The sequence below is a fragment of the Gasterosteus aculeatus genome, chromosome 14 (assembly GCF_964276395.1).
Source record: "Gasterosteus aculeatus chromosome 14, fGasAcu3.hap1.1, whole genome shotgun sequence".
Taxonomy (NCBI): domain Eukaryota; kingdom Metazoa; phylum Chordata; class Actinopteri; order Perciformes; family Gasterosteidae; genus Gasterosteus; species Gasterosteus aculeatus.
The window spans coordinates 4,897,122-4,915,468 of record NC_135702.1 but is presented as its reverse complement, the minus strand read 5'-3'; the positions used below and the strand labels follow the sequence as shown (position 1 = coordinate 4,915,468).

Below are 18,347 nucleotides of genomic sequence, written 5' to 3'. Positions count from 1 at the left end.
GTGGTTTCTCAACTGTTACCACTTTTTCCGTTTCCTCTTTGCATGACACGCACCAACATATTAAACAACCATGTGACAAGGCTACCACCCAGAGGCAGGATGTTGTGCAGCCTGATGCCTTTGAAAGCTTAAATGATAAACAGTAGGTGGCACTACATTGTTTCTTGTCAGTAGAAGAGACAACCAATGCACAGTGGAATTAGATTTTTTGATAACTTTATGTACATTTTATCAACTGAAGCAGCAAATACTGAAATAATACAGGTGTGTGTAGGGACAAATACCTTAAAGATCCCATCATAACTAGCACAAACTCATTTGTTGAATAGTATTTTCCTTTGATTGTAAAAGGAATTGGGTTAGCAAAAGTCATACTGTTCTACAGAATAATATCATTGAATATTTCTCAATATTCAAAACCATAAGCGCAATAAAGAGGTGACTGAAAAAACGATAATTGTTTTTAATGATGCCATCAACACATGCAGCCTTTCACATCTCACATCGACATCCTTCATTTAACAGAGAGCTTTTCATCGTCTTTGAAACCAGCAGTGCACTGATGATGTCGTGCATCTTTTTGCCATTACTCTGATAAACACATCAGTCATACACCATCAATAATCATCTAACAATGGAACATCCAGTACTGACGTTGTATATTGTAATTTTACAGTTGATAATGCACAATTTGTTTTGAGTATTTACATATCATAACATCTGTGGCTCTCAATATAAATCCTACACAATGTGCAGTATATAGGCATATTTTCAGGTACACACTGTACACAATCATCTAGTCTGTATTTTTTCTATATTAAATCTATTTTTTCTTAGCTGTGTGTGTGTGAATAGACAGTCCTAACTATTCTTAACCCTCATATAACCAGCTTTTTTCCCCCCTTTCCACACTAAAGCTGTTCTTTCTATTTCTGCTCTGATTGAGAGAGCTAAAAAACCAAATACTTAAGTTAAATTCCTTATTTGTGCACACATGCTTGGCCAAAAAAGGTAAATCTGTATTTCACTAAATGCCTCTTAACGCTTAACAAAGCTTAATTCTTAATCGTTAAGTGACTCATTAAGTCATCATATACCTTCACAACTAAAACCAGATCTTTTATGCTGGTTCTAAAAAATCTAACACGAAACCAGGAGATAACTCAGTCTGCAAAGAAAGGAAACACATACAGTAATATTTTCACAATTTTCTGCAAGCACTTTACTTGGTACATTAATCCATAAAGAGAAGTATCAATATTCATAGAGAATCAATGTCAACACAGATCCAATGTAATCAAATGACGATTGCAAATATGGAATGAAGTTAATGAAAATGTCTTCTTTGAATTGGAATCTATCACGCAGAAGAACTTTAACTCCAGAAGACAATTGCAAGATTAGTAGAGGTAAAAAAATAAAAAGCAAGGTTCTAAAAAATGGTAACAACTTATTATGTTAAACAAGCAAACCGCTGATGTTCAGGGTTGATTAGCTTTTAACGGAATGTATACTAAATACATTTACTGTCACTACTGTACATAGCCATATATTTGAGGTACTTTCACTTAACTTACACTTACTTACACTAAAATAGTGTGCTTATTATTCAACTACAATCATTTGACATTTATAGTTACTTATCACCTTATAAACTAAGATATTTCAATAAAAAACATCTGGAGGTTATACAATATGATGCAGATCTCCCAGACCTGTTCCAGACCTTCCTGGTTTGTTCCAGACTAGAAAAGCATTTTCATGATAGTGTTTAATAATTTTTTAATAAAAATAAATTGAATAATCTGTATATATTTTTTGTAAAATCTTTTGAAAGTTTTCACAATTGAAGGTGTCACTTTGGGCTCTGAGGAATTTAAGTTAATATTTTTTAACAATCCATCTGTTAACTGAGAAAATAATCCATAATGAAAAGAAATAGTGTCAACCAATAAAATAGTTTAAAATCAAACAAATTCAGCAGTAATACGCTGCTTACATATTAATGCACAATTCATTATAAAATAAAAGTATATCATATATAACAATATAACCGGGACTGTAGGAAGCATTGAGAACTTTTACCGTAAGGTACTGTGGAGTAATAATAACCCTGTTGCCTGTCTGCCTGCCTGAACATATTTAGAACACGTGACTCATTACTCGTCCTGCACGAGCTGCTATGTTGACGGGCTTGAAGACTAGCGATTGTCTTGTTTGTTGTTTACATTCGTAATGTTAATTTTGGGTGAGTGGTTTTGGACGACCTTCACTAAATTTAGCAGCTTTAAGGGTACACGCTACGAGCCACATTCATTTTCTAAATAAAGAATAGGCTTGAAAGTTTCTTAAGATTACCCATCCTGCCTTTGATTCATTTTAGTTATGTAACATTTGGAGGACTTTTACTTGTTCACAACGGTTCACTTCCACTCCAGTGAAAGGTCTGAGTATTTCTCCCGTCGCTGAGACTCTACTGGTCTTCTTGGTTGTGCTGATCTGGTTCTCTCTGCCACAAGGTGACAAGAAAGGGAGGACATCTAAGAGCTCTCTCCCCCGGGACGTCCTCCCGGGCGACAACCTGCACGCAGAACGACGTCCCGGCCCGCCCTGCGCTGAAGTGCGCCGTGACGTCGTATCTGAGGCCACAGTTGTCCGCAATTGTGGTGGGGTTGTCGTGCGCGAGCAGTGTGGCGGCAGTGGGGACGGTGGCTCTGACTTCTAGCTGCTCGGGTCCGACTGCGGACACGTCCACGGGCAACACCACGTAGGCCACCTCAAACCTCTCTCCAATGGTGCACTTGAGCTCCGTGGACCAACAGTGTTCCCCAAAGCCTCCTAGAAAGATTAATTATTTGTATTAAGGCCCACACACAGCAGATGTCACGAGCAACGTGGAATTATAACGGAGGAGAATGTTACTGATCTATTCTTAACATTCAGTACAAGTACTTCTTTCTTTTTTTTAAACAGAGAGTGCACTGTCCTAGAGTTGAAAAGGCTCCTTACCTTCCGTGGAGTCTTGAAGCTTTATATTATGATTGTCCTGAAGTTGCAATTTCTTGACGTAGGTCATCCCAGTGCACTCCAACAAACAGTTAGTCAGGTTCACATCCGACACCTCCGACCTTGGTTCGAGCAACGTTTCCTTCTCCGAGCATTCCACTGCCCCTACAGCCAGCAGAAGGGGGTACAGAATGCCAAAGGACACCCACACATTGAAATAGCTTGACATTCTGTCCAGTATCAAAAAAAACATCAAATGGCTGACAGCGTTGAGCCCAGATGTTGGCCCAGATCTCGCCGTCCTCTTGTAGAGCAGTTAGTAAACCGTAGTCCGGGCTCGATGTATTCCTCCCACAACTTGGCAAGCATGAGTTAAGGATCCCCTGCAGCAAAGAAAAGATTTATAAAAGTCCCGAGAACAAACACTGCTCAGAGTCTGCTTAGAAGTGCGCAACGTGTTGCTCGTCCCCTGACTGGTGTCCAATTTCCTGGAACGCTGTGCCAACATTTCTTCCTCTGCTATTTTCTCCTTCAAGAATCGACATGTCCGGCAGCCACGAAATCCCCAAAAGGTGGCACAAGAAAAGTCCTTTCACAAAGGAATATTCCACAATCATAGTATCATAGTATAAGATAAATGTTGCCAGGAAAAAAAAAACGGAGAGCAAGAAAGTCGTGTCTTTCAATCAGCTTTATTCAAATAGCGATTAACAACGTCATAAGCACATTAAAACATTTTATTGTTACGTATTGATTGAGTTGGGGTGATATATCCCTCTGACAAGTAGTAGTCTATTTGTGAAAAAAATCGTGAAAAACAGAAGGGTGAGGTAACTTTGCAAAGTCATACAACAAAATGAAAAACTCAAACTAATCATGAAAAATGGTCAAACAGACCTATAAGAACTAAGCAGTTACGTAGGCATATAAATGCACATCTTATGTAAATTTTAGTTTATTGTCAGCCAGGCTTCAATTCAGTCATTATTGTGGACAAAGTAACACATCACAGCAAAACACAAACGTGATACTTTAAGTGTACTAGTACTATGACTTTCTTTCTTTTTCTCCTTTAGTCGTGCAGTTAAAGTTTTTGGAAGTTTGCAGAGCAGCATTATTGACTTCATCTCTTCTACCAGTTAAAACATGAAAAGAGAGGAGGGCCAATGCCTGTTTATGGAAAAGCAAAGCACAGATGTTGTGATTTAAGTTGTAGGTGGAGTGAGTTCAACTTGATGACACAATCTTCTCTCGTTACTCTCCCTGCAAAAAAGGCGTAACCTTCAAAATGGCAAGCAAATACCTAATTTACACATCAGGAAAACCTTTTTTTTTCATTTGAACTCAGTCAGACTTTTGGGATTGAATTGATTTCTTGCCCATAAGAGGAAATAGCTGTTTCACGCATGAAAGAGGAGACATCCTGCCTGTGCAGGGATTTGGCTCTGCAAAGTCTCACATTTTTGAAAGGGAACACTCAGTAACAGTTAGTAGCTTTAAATAGCGCTCTGTAGTACAAGATGGGTTTCAGATGCACTTCACTTACAGCTCTTGGTGCAAGAGAGATTATTCTAATACTATTCATCTACAGAAGTCTATAAAAAACGTCCAAATCTAATAGCCTGCAAACTCAGATTGTAATTTCACATGAGTAACATGTCATTTAGAAAGCATCATCAGTCATACCGTTCAATTTCTATTTGATCACTTTTTTGCTGCTGAACAGATGACACATCCTGGCTCGAACGGAGAAACAGGAATGCAAAACCGAGTTCTTGGAGAAACTTTGCTTTGGTTCCCACGCTCCGTGCCGCGTACACACTGTAAGAGTCTAAGATAAGTCAAGGGAGAGAAGATAGGTCTGCATGTGATGTATAACCCACATGTTTTTAATATATTTTGCGTGTTTGCTTGTTTGCCAGGTGGCTCACATACTGAGAACTGTGAAAACAAACTTCACTCGGCTAGAGGCCGACAGGATCACAGCCGCAGCTGCGGGTCAGCTGCACGGAGGAAATGACGAGGGTGCTGAGTTCGTCCAGGTACACAACAGGCACCATTTCCTGGGCGATGGGCACACAGCGCGGCGCCTGAAGAGGAACCGAGAGAGCAGTTTGAAAAAAAACAACATCTGGAGGTTATGCTGCGGTGGAGGTTGATTACTGTGCACAAAAAAATAAGGGGTCATATATAAGCTAATATTTTGTATCCAATGCCAATGAGATAAACAAAAAGTGAAAAACGAAACTTCAAAATGTGATGCTAGAACTCGCACACGGATCTGCGACTGCATTCATCTCCGATTGACCGACTTTGTGTCTTAGCTTGTATTTGGTCAATTTGTGTTGGCAGAAGGAGAGAACAGGCTTATCTATTGGCAGCTGTTTCCCCTCCCGAACGCACGCAATGTGCTGTTTATAGTTCCAAGACACAGTGGGGGAAAGTAACTAAGTACAAAGTACTCGTTACTCAAGTTGTAAGACAGGGAGAAGCTTCGGGAATTGTACCTGTGGGTCGGCCTCCTGGACATTGGCGTGGCTCGGTGGACATTGCTCGGGGCTCCCTTCCGGGTCGCAGAGTGCACACTGAACAATGGTCAGGCTGGCGGGGTGGAGAACCCAGTTGTCCCATCCCAGATCTACCAAACGCAAGAACAGACCTCACAGTACGTCGCAATGTTTCTTCATGTCAATATGCAAGCTCTGACATTGTTGCGTACCTTTCACGAAGATCTCGGAGGCCATGGAGCAGCACTCCAGGCTCGTACTGTTGCAAACAGTAGTCGACACAGAGTTGCCAGAAGCCACTGGAGCTGGAAGGACATCGAAAAAAAAAAAGACACTTATTTTCCCCCCTGGATAAAGTTAAACAGACAGGAAACAATGTGGGCTCAACAGTAGTTTCTTTGTATTTTGGGTTCCACTTACTTGCTGTGTCCTTGGCGCTGCCAGCGACGGTGCTGAACGTGGTCCTCCATTGCTCCCTGATACCATCCAGCCCACCAGCAGGCAACGCCGGCTCAGCCTGCAAGTTGAGGAGTCCCAGGAGGGCCGTCCTGATGGACTGCGATGACCCACCCTGGCAACTGAACATCACATGCCTCAAAGGTTATTTACACAATAGTGCATACTATTAAAAAAATATGAGGACACATAGACAGGGGGAAAAAAAGAAGAACATTTTCAACATTTCACCAAAAATAGTTAACTATTAGAATCAAGAGCCCAAAAGTACATTGGCCTGTAGCTGCAGATCAACATGCTCAATCAACATGCTGTCTCAATACACTCAGGGAACTTTGAAAAAACGTTACAGGCGTTTAGCTAAAAGAGAGAAATGTTGTGTTGAATAGAAATTAATTACGCTGCTGAACCTTAAACAGAACAATGTGGAACATCTCTGGAAAGAATCTAACACTGAATCCTTCCCAGAATCTAAAATATCCCCATAAGTCATGTTAAAAAGGCCTAAGAACAAATACATCTCGTGATGTGTGCACTGATGCTGAGCATAACCTCTGTGCCATGTTTTGCAATCATTTGGACACGTTTTGAGGAAAGCGCTTGCAGGTGTCCTACGCTTACAAAGACACGTCGCTGCTAACAAAAGCCGAAGATCGTCCAAAACAAAGTCTGATTCTGACCTGTGACGGGAAACAGCAGAGGTCGAAGGCTCTTCCCTGGATGGCTGCAAGACAAACGCGATCGCCACTGAAGAGCCCAGAAGCATCGCCGTGACAAAAAACGCAAAGGACATGGTGCGTGAGCTGGATGGTCAATCTATAGGTCAACTGCTTACGGAGTCGTACCGGCGGCAGGTTTGAGGCGGTGGCTGGTCCTGTGCTTCTGGTTGGAGGAGGAGATAGGAGTGACCAGACGGGGATGCTCCACTAGCTATTGTTTGTCGGGGCCTGGGAACCTGGGTTTTTATCTTGCCGTACCCCAGCGTGACCTTGGGATATTTAACATTGTTGTCTTGTCCGCCGTCGTGTGTGAAAGAGAGCGAGGAGGATGAGCCAGGAGAGAAAGAAAGGGAGACTAATAGATCCAAGACAAGCAGGCGGGCAAGGAGACGTGCGAGGGAGGCATCAAAGAAACGAGGATGTCACACACTCATGCCACGTTACCAGATGTCGCTCGTAGGATTACAGTTGGATCAATCGAACGATCGATTACTTCGAAATGTTTACAGAATTTATTGCTATACGAATTCCACTCATGACATCATGAAGCCTTAGTGACCAGTGTATTAGGCTCACCTATACAAATAAATCATTACAAAGCTCATAATGTTCAGCTTTGTCGACATAGAAGGTGGTGCACATTGACTTATGTTTATTTCTGAGCTGATATTTAAAGGGGGCATTCTAACAGTATATGCATGACACACATGAGGTGCGGCTGAAAAACACAGAATATTATGCTAATTGTGAACGCAATGCTAAAAAACTAGATTTCACCAAAGTGAAAACTGTGAGTAAGTTCTGCTTGAGCTTCTTCTGGCCTTTAATAGTTTTTTGATGACATTCACACAGAGCTGAATATCTTAATAAATAAATAGAAACACTTCAGGTTCATCTCAACCTATTTTAGATTTGACCGGCTTGTGGGCCAGCAAGGGTCAGAGGCGTGCAAGGAGTGGTGACTTCAAGTCTTTGGCCAACCTCTCCTCAGAGTTTGTAGCCTCTGTGAGGCCTGAACTGCTGCAGTTTTTATTAAATCATAATTCAAAATCAGTGCCGCAGGAATTCTCTGCATGAGCTTTCTTAGAAACTTGGCTCTCGTTGCAGGCATGTGTGTTCCAAGGATATCAATCAGTTTTCTGTTTTCTTTTCTATTTTTAGCTTTAACATTTAAAGTGCATTCTGCAGACGATACTTTTGTTCTCAACGTGAATGCAATCATTTGGTTTGCAATGGTGCAATAGTAGTGATTTCAAAGTGCGGTTTTGCTTCTATTTATAATAGGGGTCGACTACTAGATTTTAAATATTATAGTCTGGATAAGGGATAAATACCTATAAAGAGCTGATAGTATTGCATTATTTATTCAGATACGACTCGTCATGACCTTGTCTGGATCTGTCAAATCCTTCTTAACCCTAAACCACTTTGTGCGTTTGGTAACAATCTATCTTGGAACTTTAACACAAATATGTTGTACAGGCCTCGACAAAACAGTGAATATTTCAGTTCTTGAAATCTCCTCAGGTCGACGTATCAGCTAAACTTTTCAGTGCTGGAAAACGTTCATAAGGCAGCAGAATTTCAGTGCTAATTGCTACGCTATACCCATCTAGCCATATGCAGTGAACGAATCCCATTAAAAGACCAAAACCAACAATGAAATAATTATGTTAATAAGCATTGCCTACAAAAACTATTAAAAAAGCCTAAATAGATTTTAAATTGGCTAGCGTTCTCAAACAAAAATGGTGTGCACAGTATAACAGACTGGAATATCACAGAAAAAAATATTTTCTTATGTGGACTTCATCTTCAGTACAGAATAAAAACACATCTTCACACGCTTTTTTCCTTAAATGTTACAATTTGTTTTGCACTAAATATGCATGTATACATGTATGTATGTGCACACACCGACACACACAAAGATACTCACACACAGACACACACAGGTACCTGAGGTCACTGTGGGATAATGCAGCTCATCCTACTACCATGCAGTCCTTGAGTATCAGACGTCTCCCACCACTTCCTTGTTGTAGTGCCGCTGGGAGTCACACCATCGACAGCTGCTCCTGGCCGGGACCACAAAGAGCCTTTATAAACAGATGAAGGACTGTGGAGGATGCAAGATGTTCCAGAAGCATACAATACAAAGGGAACTCCTGAGATTTATTTCAACACATAGGAGACATTTTTTCAAAAATGTTGCAGGATTTCATTATTCATTATATTGAGACGCTACATTAACAGGAATTCACATGCGATATAAGGCTAGAGACATATTAAAAAATGCATGAATGCACATGGGTGGAGCACATTTTGTAACATTGTAATCTAATCTAAAGGTTAGCTCATTTTACAACACATTCAGACTTAATTCGAATTCTGATTTGTAACAGCTAATTAGCGTCTGAGCACTGACATATTCGGATTGGATGACATATTGTTCTTCTACTGTTTATTATTATTTTTGTTCTTTATGCATCTTTCTTTGCAAAAACGAGGTGCTGGCGATACTGATGGTTGTGAAATTTGGCAGGCATGCATGTTTTTGTCAAGATGTGGAAGTACAAATTGGCTCGCTAGCGCCCCCTATTGATTAGCTCCAATATTGGGTTACATCTAGCTGCATCTGATTGGCTTCTCATTCCGTTGTTATGATCTTGACACTGTAGCAGTGAAAATATATAGTTACCCCAGTCCTCTTACATTTTGTCGGAAATTGATGATGCTGGTGAAACTGCGAATTTTGATGCTTCGCCATAAACAAATAAACTGATGTAACCAGATTCTACATGGTCAGATCTATTCAAAATGTTCATGTTTGAGGAGACTCCGGGCCTACGTCTACAAGCAAATATTTAATTTTATTCATAGCACCACCTACTGGTAACAAGAATATAGCAGAAAGCATTTTTTGACCGAATCATTTTTGACTTTTTTTCCATAACATTTTTCAACCTAATATTTTTTAACTTTTTTTCATGACTTTTTCCGACCTAACATGTGTCGACTTTTTTCCAAAACATTTTTTGACCATGTTTTAAAAAAAAACACAAAAACTTTTTTTACTTACTTTTATCGACCTAACATATTTGGACTTTTTTCTGACTTTTTTGACTTCATATTTTTTAAACTCTTTTTTCCATGACATTTTTTGACATATAATAATGAAATATAATATTTTTTCCCAGTGTCCTGATCAATTTATCACTCAACAGAACATAGTTCATTAAGAAATAGGTCTGCGTTTGCAGAGAATAGTTGACTGTCAGTTGACTGTTAATGCAGATGATAATCATATGAGTCACAACGATGACACAGATCTACCCAACCTCCTTTCAAAGGCTGCCCTTTATCAGAGCCTTTATCCGTTTACTCAGCGTAGATGCCAGCTGTAGTAAAGTTTAATCCTTATCCACTTGCATCGTGTTTTGTTTCAGTGATCACAGGGCTTGTCCAAGGGCTCCACTACTCACAAGCCTTCGGCCAGTGTGTGTTTGTGATGGATGAGAGTGTGTGGCTGCACAGAGGCGACATTCAATGAGAACGCTGCGAGCTGAGCTCGGTAAATGGAACAGTCTTAACAACGAGGAATGATTAATTTATGCTTTTCTTTTCTTCTTAAATTTGAACCGTGTGACTCTCTGGTTTGTAGAAACAAAACGAGAAGGTTTCCTTAAAGGCGCAGAAGAGGTGACAGGAAGTGATGACATAAAGGGAACGAGGCCAAGTAAGGTTCTTTTGTTCATATTTAGCTGTTGATTCTTTAGTATTTTAATTACGTTCGCTAACACCTACTTTTAATAGGAGCCTTAATAAAATGAAGTGGTAAGTGGTTATTCTATCCATATTTTCACCATTGTGTTATAAAAGGTAATTATGACTAATGGGAATTTTTTCTCCAAATTATTAAATTTATGCTGAAGGCCAATAACACAAATGTTTGCAAAACACACGGTCTGATTTGTCATACTCACTCATGAAAGTGTCTTTGTGTCGACTGTGTTAACCGTAAAGGGTCATGGGATGTGGAATGGGAAAGTCTGAGCTACAGCTGAAGAAAGGTGACAGAGGTGGGGCCGTTATCCAAATCATTCTTGTTTATTATTGACGTTTTACATCCAAACGTTCTCTTTATTGCAACAATTTAACGTCAGTGTCATTGCTATCATTCATTTTTAGTAACCATCTCAGTTCCGGGTAAATATTTGTGTTTTATTCCTACACACCTTCATACTTTACAGTATCTGTTCAGAAAGTCTCACTTAGCCGTGTTTGCTAACTTTCTCCTATCAATTGACATGCGCTCTGTGAAGCTGCCACTGGTAAGTCATCCAGCCTCCATCTGACCGAGTGCAGTGACAAAAAGACAAAAAAAAAGGTCACGCGTGTCTCCTCTCCTGATCTCCAGCGATCAGAGCGGCTCTGTTGATCCAGCGCTGGTACCGCCAGTATGTCGCCCGTCTGGAGATGAGACGCAGGTGCACGTGGAATATCTTCCAGTCTATCGAATATGCAGGAGAGCAAGACCAGATCAAGGTGCGCTTGCACAGTTATGAATAAAGAGAGAGTTTGAAAGAGGCATTCGTGGTACCCAGAGGATGAGCCGCAATACATTTTGTGTTCCTTTAACTTGTCATTCAGTCTTGAAAAAAGAAGATGTATTTTTGTAGGTTACGTTTGTTCATGACCACATATACGAATCACATTCTCATCAGCCTCAGTTGTCACTTGCAATGAGAACGTGTTAAAATGTGTTAAAATTTCAAGTGAACATGGTGAAAATGATCCGAAACACCAACGTGATTGCTTGCATTTAACTCAAAGCTAAGACTTATTGACATATTCAAATTCATTTGTCTTTTCTATATCACAGTGTCCATTGACTAATAATTCTTTTCTCCCTCCTGTTCAGCTCTACAATTTTTTTGGATTCCTGATGGACCACTTCACCCCAGCCAGCAGTGAAAGTAAGAGCGACTCTCAACCCCTGTTAACTTCACCAATGTGAATGTTTCATTCACACTGATCCGCTGTTCCTCCCTCCCTTTCACATAGGAAATCTAATATCTCACATCTTTCGAAAGAATGAAATCTGTAGAGACACAGAGTGGGAGAGACATTTCTGCTACAAGAGCATTGAAGTAAGCGCCAGCTGCACCGGCCCCCATCTGACCTTCCCCATGACCTTCAGTGGGGTGTCGAAGCTGGTGGAGGCCTTCAAGCACAAACAAGTAAGTGCAGAGGCCCGTCAAGTGCACACCAGGGAGACACTCAAAGCAGATGTAAGGACATCACGGTGGCCTTCTGTCCTCGGCGGTCCGTTTATTCATACTTGTGCTTTACCCAGTAGCAGCTCCACGCTCGATATGTTCTGCAGCTTCTTGGAGAAACCTGGAGGCTTCTACGAATTCTTCCAAACATCAGTCACGTCTCTGCCTGCCGCGCCAAGCCGATCACCATATGCGGTACGCAACAGCGAGCATTTCCTGGAGTTTTTGGCCCACGTTTTCTTGTCTCACATTCTTCTGTATTGCCTTTACCATTTTAATACACTATGTGTCCCTTTGCAGGAGATTTACACGGGCACCTAGAGGACCTGCTGTTAATATTCTATAAGGTATTCACAACATGAAGATGGTATTGTCAGACAGCTCTATGTTCATTTCGATTAACGACTCAATCCATCCAGAATGGTTTGCCGTCCTCCGAGAAGCCGTATGTCTTCAACGGAGACTTTGTGGATCGCGGTAAAAACTCCTTAGAAATCCTGCTCATCCTGTTTGGCTTCCTGCTGGTTTATCCCAACGACGTCCATCTAAACAGAGGGAACCACGAGGACCACATCGTTAACCTGAGGTAAGCCAGGCCGAACATTGTGTTTTCTCCCCTTGAGCTTAATCTAGTTGCTTTTGCTACTTAGTATTTATGTTTTGTGTTGTTATAATTGTTTAACCTACATATGATGTTCACACTAATATAGTTGTTCCCTGTGTGTTTTTTCCAGATATGGTTTCACTAAAGAAGTTCTGGGCAAGTATAGGGTATGTTTACCTCGCGCATTTTGCTTCAACCTAATTATTATCGTGCTTTCAGACAAATTTAAATTCAGAGAGAGAGAACTTTTCCATTCCTATACTTAAGAAAAGTTACTACAATTTGAATGAAATACTTTGTTATGCATTCAAAATATTAGTTCAGTACTATCAACAAAGTAATTGAGGTATAAAACATGATGCAAATGCGTTCCGTTTTATTGTTACATATGACATTATTGTATTATTGTTACTGATGGATTTAAAGTGTGTCAAATTCCGCACATACAAGTGGGCTTACTGGGTGCCATGGGCAGGCAGGCATCACAACTGTGAATCTCAGAGTGGTACTAGACAAGCCAGGGGGCCGCCAGAGTCCACACGATTCACCATCTGGTGTGTAAGTTAAGCGTGTAAGTCACCACAATTTGACTGGGTCTGCAGGTGCACGGCAAAACGATCCTGAAGCTCCTCCAGAAGATCTTCAGCTGGCTGCCTCTGGCCACAGTGATTGACGACAAGGTGCTGATTGTGCACGGTGGGATCTCTGACGCGACAGACCTTGGCGTGATCGCCCGAGTGGACAGGCACAAAGTAAGAGAGACGCCCATGGTCAATAGAATCTGGCTATTTGGGGAAGTTGCACACCCAGGATCACAGTCAATTTCAGCTGTGCATGTACGAATGTGTGCAGTACGTGTCGGCTCTGAGGCCTCCCGAGGCTCATACGTTGAACAGCGGCAGCAGGGAGGCCGGGGCACCAGCGGAAGGCCGGCGTCGGCTGTGTTCTCTGACTTACCAAGGCTCGCCGAAGGCCCCCGTACACACACTGCCGCGCCGTTCCCTCCACAACGAGCCCGCCAGCGGTCAACCCAACTGGTCGGTGGAGGAGGAGCTGAAAAGGAGGCGCAGGCTGGCCGGGTTTGACCAGACCTACGGACAAATGAAGAGGTCCGACTCAGACTTTGAGTCCGGAGACACGAAAGGGAAAGATGTGGATGAGTGGAAACAAGTAATTTACAGGAAGAACATGCACATGCAATTCTGCCACATAATGCATCACAATTTTAATGTTTCCTGACTTTGCTCCACGCAGATAGTGGATGTGTTGTGGAGTGACCCGATGCCCCAAAATGGCTGCATTCCCAATGAGGTGCGAGGCGGAGGCTGCTACTGGGGGCCCGACGTCACCGAGGAAGTGCTGGGAAGACACGACCTCCAGCTACTCATACGCTCCCATGAGTGCAAACAGGACGGCTATGAGTTCTGCCACAACCGCAGGGTGCGCACACAAAGAGTTTAAGCTGGAATACCGACCGGGGAAAAGATTTTAGGCAACTTGAAGCTTAAATATAAGATAGCGGTTTGTGCTGCATTCAGGTGCTGACCATATTCTCAGCGTCCAACTACTACGAGGTGGGCAGCAACAGAGGAGCCTACATCAGGATGGGACCCGATCTGGTTCCTCACTTCATTCAATATCAGGCCAGCAAGACCTGCAGAGAGCTCACCCTGAGACAAAGGTACAGACACAAATCTGCCCCTCAATTCAAAAACAACAAGGAAAAAAATCAAATGCATGTCCCCATTACATTTGAGCACAGATTTAAAGAATACTTTCCCTCCACCTCTTCTTCATCAGTGTCGGGTGGACCGAGAGATCAGCTCTGCGAGCTCTGAGGGAACAGCTGTTCGCACACAAGTCCGACCTCATCGGTGCCTTCCGGGAGTTCGATCCCAACAACAAAGGTACTGAGCGGCAGCGATGAACATGGCGACTCTCACTTTACACAGTGGGTGAGCGTGTCACAGATTACGCCTCTGTCTGCGTATCAGGGCTCATCTCTCTGACGCACTGGGCCGGAGCCACGGAGAGGGTCCTAAATCTGGGTCTGCCCTGGAGGGTGCTGCGCTCTCAGCTCGTCAGCAGCACTCCGCACGGCATGGTGGACTACCAGCAATGGATAAGGGAGCTCTCAATCACCGAGCCCAAGCTGGAGGTCAGCCTCGTGAGACACACACACACAGACACACACGCACAGTTGTAAAATCTTGATTGATCCGTCTCTTTTAGATCTCAGATAACAGCATCCTGGAGACTATGTACAAAAACCACTCCAACCTGGAAACCATCTTCCGAATCATTGACACAGATAACTCAGGTCAGTAGCGACTGTTAGGATATGAGGTCATCATTTATTAGTCAACACAACTGCGTGGATGACGGTGTAACCGCACCGTCCCTCCTCCGCTCCTTTCTAGGTTTGATTTCTTTCGAGGAGTTTCGGCAGACTTGGAAACTCCTGAGCTCTCATCTGAAGACGGAGATCAGCGACAGGGCCATCGCGGACTTGGCCCGGAGCATCGACTTCAACAAGGACGGGAGCATCGACATCAATGAGTTCATGGAGGCTTTCCGGCTGGTGGACGTCTCCGCACACAGCGGAGGGCCTGGACGAGGAGATGCTGACCTGCTGCACGGGGGGCAACAAGGGCAGTTTGGGCCGGACTCGTTTCCTTGAATACATGTCCGAGGCCAAAAAACGTCACCCAGTAAAGCCGTGCAGATCTAGCAAGATGTTTTCTACCCCTCACATGATCTGCCCTCACATAATATCCCCAATTTATCAATGCATAAATGTGACAGTTCTAAATATCTCCAAGCAATGTAGAACTCTCCCATAGGATAAGAGGTATTATGAAAAGGTATTTTACTGTTATTGTATATCTTTAATTATATGGTCTACAACAGTGGCTTCTTCACTAGTCACTACTTCCAGTGCTCATTTCTTCTACTTTGATTTAAAGAACTCCTTTATTCAGAGCCTCGGGATATCAGTGACTCTGCCACACGAGGGGATATAATCTTTTTGGAAGCTGCTTAATCAGTTCAACTGCCAATCAGTCCGAATCCAGGACATGAATCCTATCAACTGGAGCCCTACTTTGATGAGATGTTGGAAAGGGCTTGTCTAAAAAAGGTAAACACCGGTGACGAGAGACGTCCCGTTAGTACCAAAAATCTTTAAATGAAAAACAGGATGCAGGACGTTCAAGAAAGTTCTGTAGTTTGGACAGAAAAAAACAGAGCAAACATACACAAAAAAATTAATAATTAAATACCTTTACACTACGGTTTAAATTTAAATGAAGTTTATTGACATCTGACATAAAAAAGAAATACAGAGATGTATTTACAATGTTTTCAAAGACAGCACACACTCAATCCTACGGTTTGTTTACTCGTCAGCCACGACCACGGTCTCATTTCCATAATCTGCTTTAACAAAAGATGAAGCCAGCTATTATTAGACGCCGTTGGTCTTTATGTTAAGCTCTTCGTGTCAGTCCAGAAAGCGCAGATTAAGCGGTCATTATTTTGCTGGTAGTGAGGCAAAGTCGTGTTAAAAATAACAAAATGGTGTTCACGACTATTTCAGGATGAATCCAATATCATGACGTGAAAAAGGACAAGCCGACCCTTTTATGTGAGGATTGAGAATTGTGAGTCAGAGCCTAATATACGTGTGTTTGTTGGGGAGACTCAGCTCAGGATGCCTCCTTTCATGTGTCCACTGTCACTCAGCCCGTGCTCTATGAGTTTGATGTCTTCCAAGTCGTCTTTGATGACGCTGATCAAATGACTTAAACCGTCCTGCTGCTGTTTCAAGTGCTGGAAGTGACAGGAGAGGAAGTTGTGAGAGTTATTGTACAAAATCTTTACAAATATTTTCCAAGAATTGCTGTGGTTTAGAAAAGTAAATTCCCAAACTTCCCTATTCCGTGTAAGCATTTAACCAGAGTTAACAAGATGTTGTTCTTCCCCTCTTCAGTGAAATTAACAATAGAATTTCATATTAGTTTAAATGTCCTAAATTGGCTACAATTATCACAACAGTACGAACATTCATAGTCTCCCCCGTGTGGCTTAAAGGCGTCCTGCAGATATTAAAGACTGCAGGAAATGCAATGGAAGAAATTCAGTGACCCTAATAAAAAGGTCTGTCTTTGAGAAAGACTGGTTAAGAGAACTGGCACAAGAAATAAAGGCCCCGGATGTTAAAATAAGATCCATTGTGCGAATGTAGCGACTCACTTGTTTGATTTCCCTGAGTAGGTCTGCATCAACACTATAGCGCTCTTCTGATCTCGCAGCTCCAAAGTGATTCTGCATCCGGATTTGGGACATTAATTCATTCAAACGACCCTGGAAGGAAAAAAACATCACAAATATATTCAGATTACCGTTCTTGATGCAGCTCAATGTGAACAGATGTCATTTTTAAAGACTGCATATATTTCATGATTCATAATTGAGAACACAGATAAATTTACTCATGATTGTTTTTGAGTAATTAAATACTAGTAACAAATTAAAAGGGATGTCTCTGACTGGAAGGTTACATATCAAAGTACTGCAAAGAGTAGCAAAAGAAAAAGAATCTCGCCTGTAACAGCATCCTCGCCGTAACAACAGTGCTCCGAGTCATTTCACTGAGCGGCTTCTTATTCCCAAAATAAACTCAATAAAGTTTAGACAGACTTGCCTTGAACTGTGTGGGGGCATTTAGTTCAGAGTGAATGGTGTCCAGCTGCACCCTCAGGTGCTCCTCGTCCACTTGGATAGCATACCCACTTTTCCTCTGAATTTCCTGTTTGATTAGCACCTGCCAGGAAAACAGGGATGTAGGAGGAGATAAAAAGGTGAGCAATACCGGGGTAGCAACGATAAAGCAGGGAAAGACACGGACAGTGCCAGGGCATTCATTCAAACTCTATAAAATGTGGAGATGGGATTCTTCACGGGTCAGTTCAACCCAAAACACCGTATCACAGAACAAAGGCAGACCGGCGAGGCAGCTGACCTGCAGCACCCTGTGAGAGAGATCCATCAGCTTCCTCTTGTACTGGGCTATTTTGGCCACCGTGGTCGCCTGGTTCTTCTGGAGGTCACTGATGTCACTGGATATAATCTGCATGTCAACAAGCGTGTGTGAACGGGAGTGAGAAGAAGAGGGAGGGAACTTTTTATCATGTTAAGCAATCCTCCGCAGATTAAGATTATTCTTCTTCAAGTTACGGCTTTTTGGTATTTTTCTGAGCAACATAATACGATAGAACAATTGATTTATCATTTCACACACGTTTGGTGTTGTATTTGGTTGTAATATTAGCTCATTGCTTTTGATAGACCCAATTTACAAAGGGTTAATATCCTTAAATATAAACCACGGAGAAAAATGCTTGTATAGTCTAAATATAGTATTCCCCCCCTTATTTACGCTCAGCTCGACACTTGCAGCTGTATTTGTAATAGTAATGTCAGCTGTAAACAACCTGCTATCATGAATAGGACATCTGTGGACTCCGACCTTGACACCACAACATTTGTTTCAAATTCCTTTGTTGGTAATCAGAAGGCACACTGCCCATGTCTTTTGGCGAAAAAAAGACCGGCTGCATCAGTGGGTGTTTTTTACTTACGTCCACTCTGGTCTGGTGCTGTTTGTTCATCTGATCCTGGATTTGCAGCCTACGAAAAAGCTCCTTAAAACTCACCATGGGCACTGGTATTAACCTGGAGAAGCACATGAGGTAAAACTATTAAATGCCTG

The 18,347-nt window shown here is 42.1% G+C and overlaps 3 protein-coding genes and 1 long non-coding RNA gene across 8 annotated transcripts in view; 1 reads left to right on the top strand and 3 right to left on the bottom strand.

Moving 5' to 3' along the window:
- Positions 1-449: 449 nt before the first annotated feature.
- On the bottom strand, positions 450-3,573 carry LOC120832038 (uncharacterized). The gene is made up of 2 exons (XR_013452526.1): positions 3,010-3,573; positions 450-2,838 (listed from the first exon to the last, which is right to left on the bottom strand). It is a non-coding gene; the product is annotated as an uncharacterized LOC120832038 (long non-coding RNA).
- A 106-nt stretch (positions 3,574-3,679) lies between these two features.
- gsdf (gonadal somatic cell derived factor) lies at positions 3,680-7,009 on the bottom strand. Of its 2 annotated transcripts, XM_040198053.2 has the most exons (6): positions 6,650-7,009; positions 5,934-6,091; positions 5,726-5,818; positions 5,514-5,644; positions 4,942-5,096; positions 3,680-4,837 (listed from the first exon to the last, which is right to left on the bottom strand). In XM_040198053.2, exons 1-5 carry the CDS (start codon positions 6,760-6,762, stop codon positions 4,971-4,973), a joined length of 621 nt encoding a protein of 206 aa, XP_040053987.2. In that variant the 5' UTR covers positions 6,763-7,009; the 3' UTR covers positions 3,680-4,837; positions 4,942-4,970. The 2 variants fall into 2 exon arrangements, with proteins under 2 accessions (XP_040053987.2, XP_040053986.2); XM_040198052.2 differs by having other exon boundaries at positions 3,680-5,096.
- Positions 7,010-10,071: 3,062 nt separating this feature from the next.
- ppef2b (protein phosphatase with EF-hand domain 2b) lies at positions 10,072-16,800 on the top strand. The gene is made up of 18 exons (XM_078088056.1): positions 10,072-10,262; positions 10,353-10,427; positions 10,715-11,022; positions 11,109-11,236; positions 11,613-11,667; positions 11,756-11,931; positions 12,051-12,165; positions 12,271-12,317; positions 12,390-12,556; positions 12,705-12,741; positions 13,177-13,326; positions 13,427-13,744; positions 13,829-14,014; positions 14,113-14,255; positions 14,375-14,481; positions 14,569-14,732; positions 14,807-14,894; positions 14,995-16,800. The coding sequence occupies exons 4-18, from the start codon at positions 11,168-11,170 to the stop codon at positions 15,252-15,254; spliced, it is 2,082 nt and encodes a 693-aa protein (XP_077944182.1). The 5' UTR covers positions 10,072-10,262; positions 10,353-10,427; positions 10,715-11,022; positions 11,109-11,167; the 3' UTR covers positions 15,255-16,800.
- nup54 (nucleoporin 54) overlaps positions 15,869-18,347 on the bottom strand; it is a 7,413-nt gene continuing 4,934 nt past the window's right edge. For all 4 annotated transcript variants that reach the window (XM_040196932.2, XM_078088058.1, XM_078088059.1 and 1 more), the window contains 5 exons: positions 18,217-18,310; positions 17,598-17,705; positions 17,280-17,399; positions 16,829-16,939; positions 15,869-16,405 (listed from right to left, as the gene is read on the bottom strand). In XM_040196932.2, the coding sequence (XP_040052866.1) occupies positions 16,277-16,405; positions 16,829-16,939; positions 17,280-17,399; positions 17,598-17,705; positions 18,217-18,310 (562 nt within the window). In that variant the 3' untranslated portion in view covers positions 15,869-16,276. The remainder of the gene's footprint in view (positions 16,406-16,828; positions 16,940-17,279; positions 17,400-17,597; positions 17,706-18,216; positions 18,311-18,347) is intronic.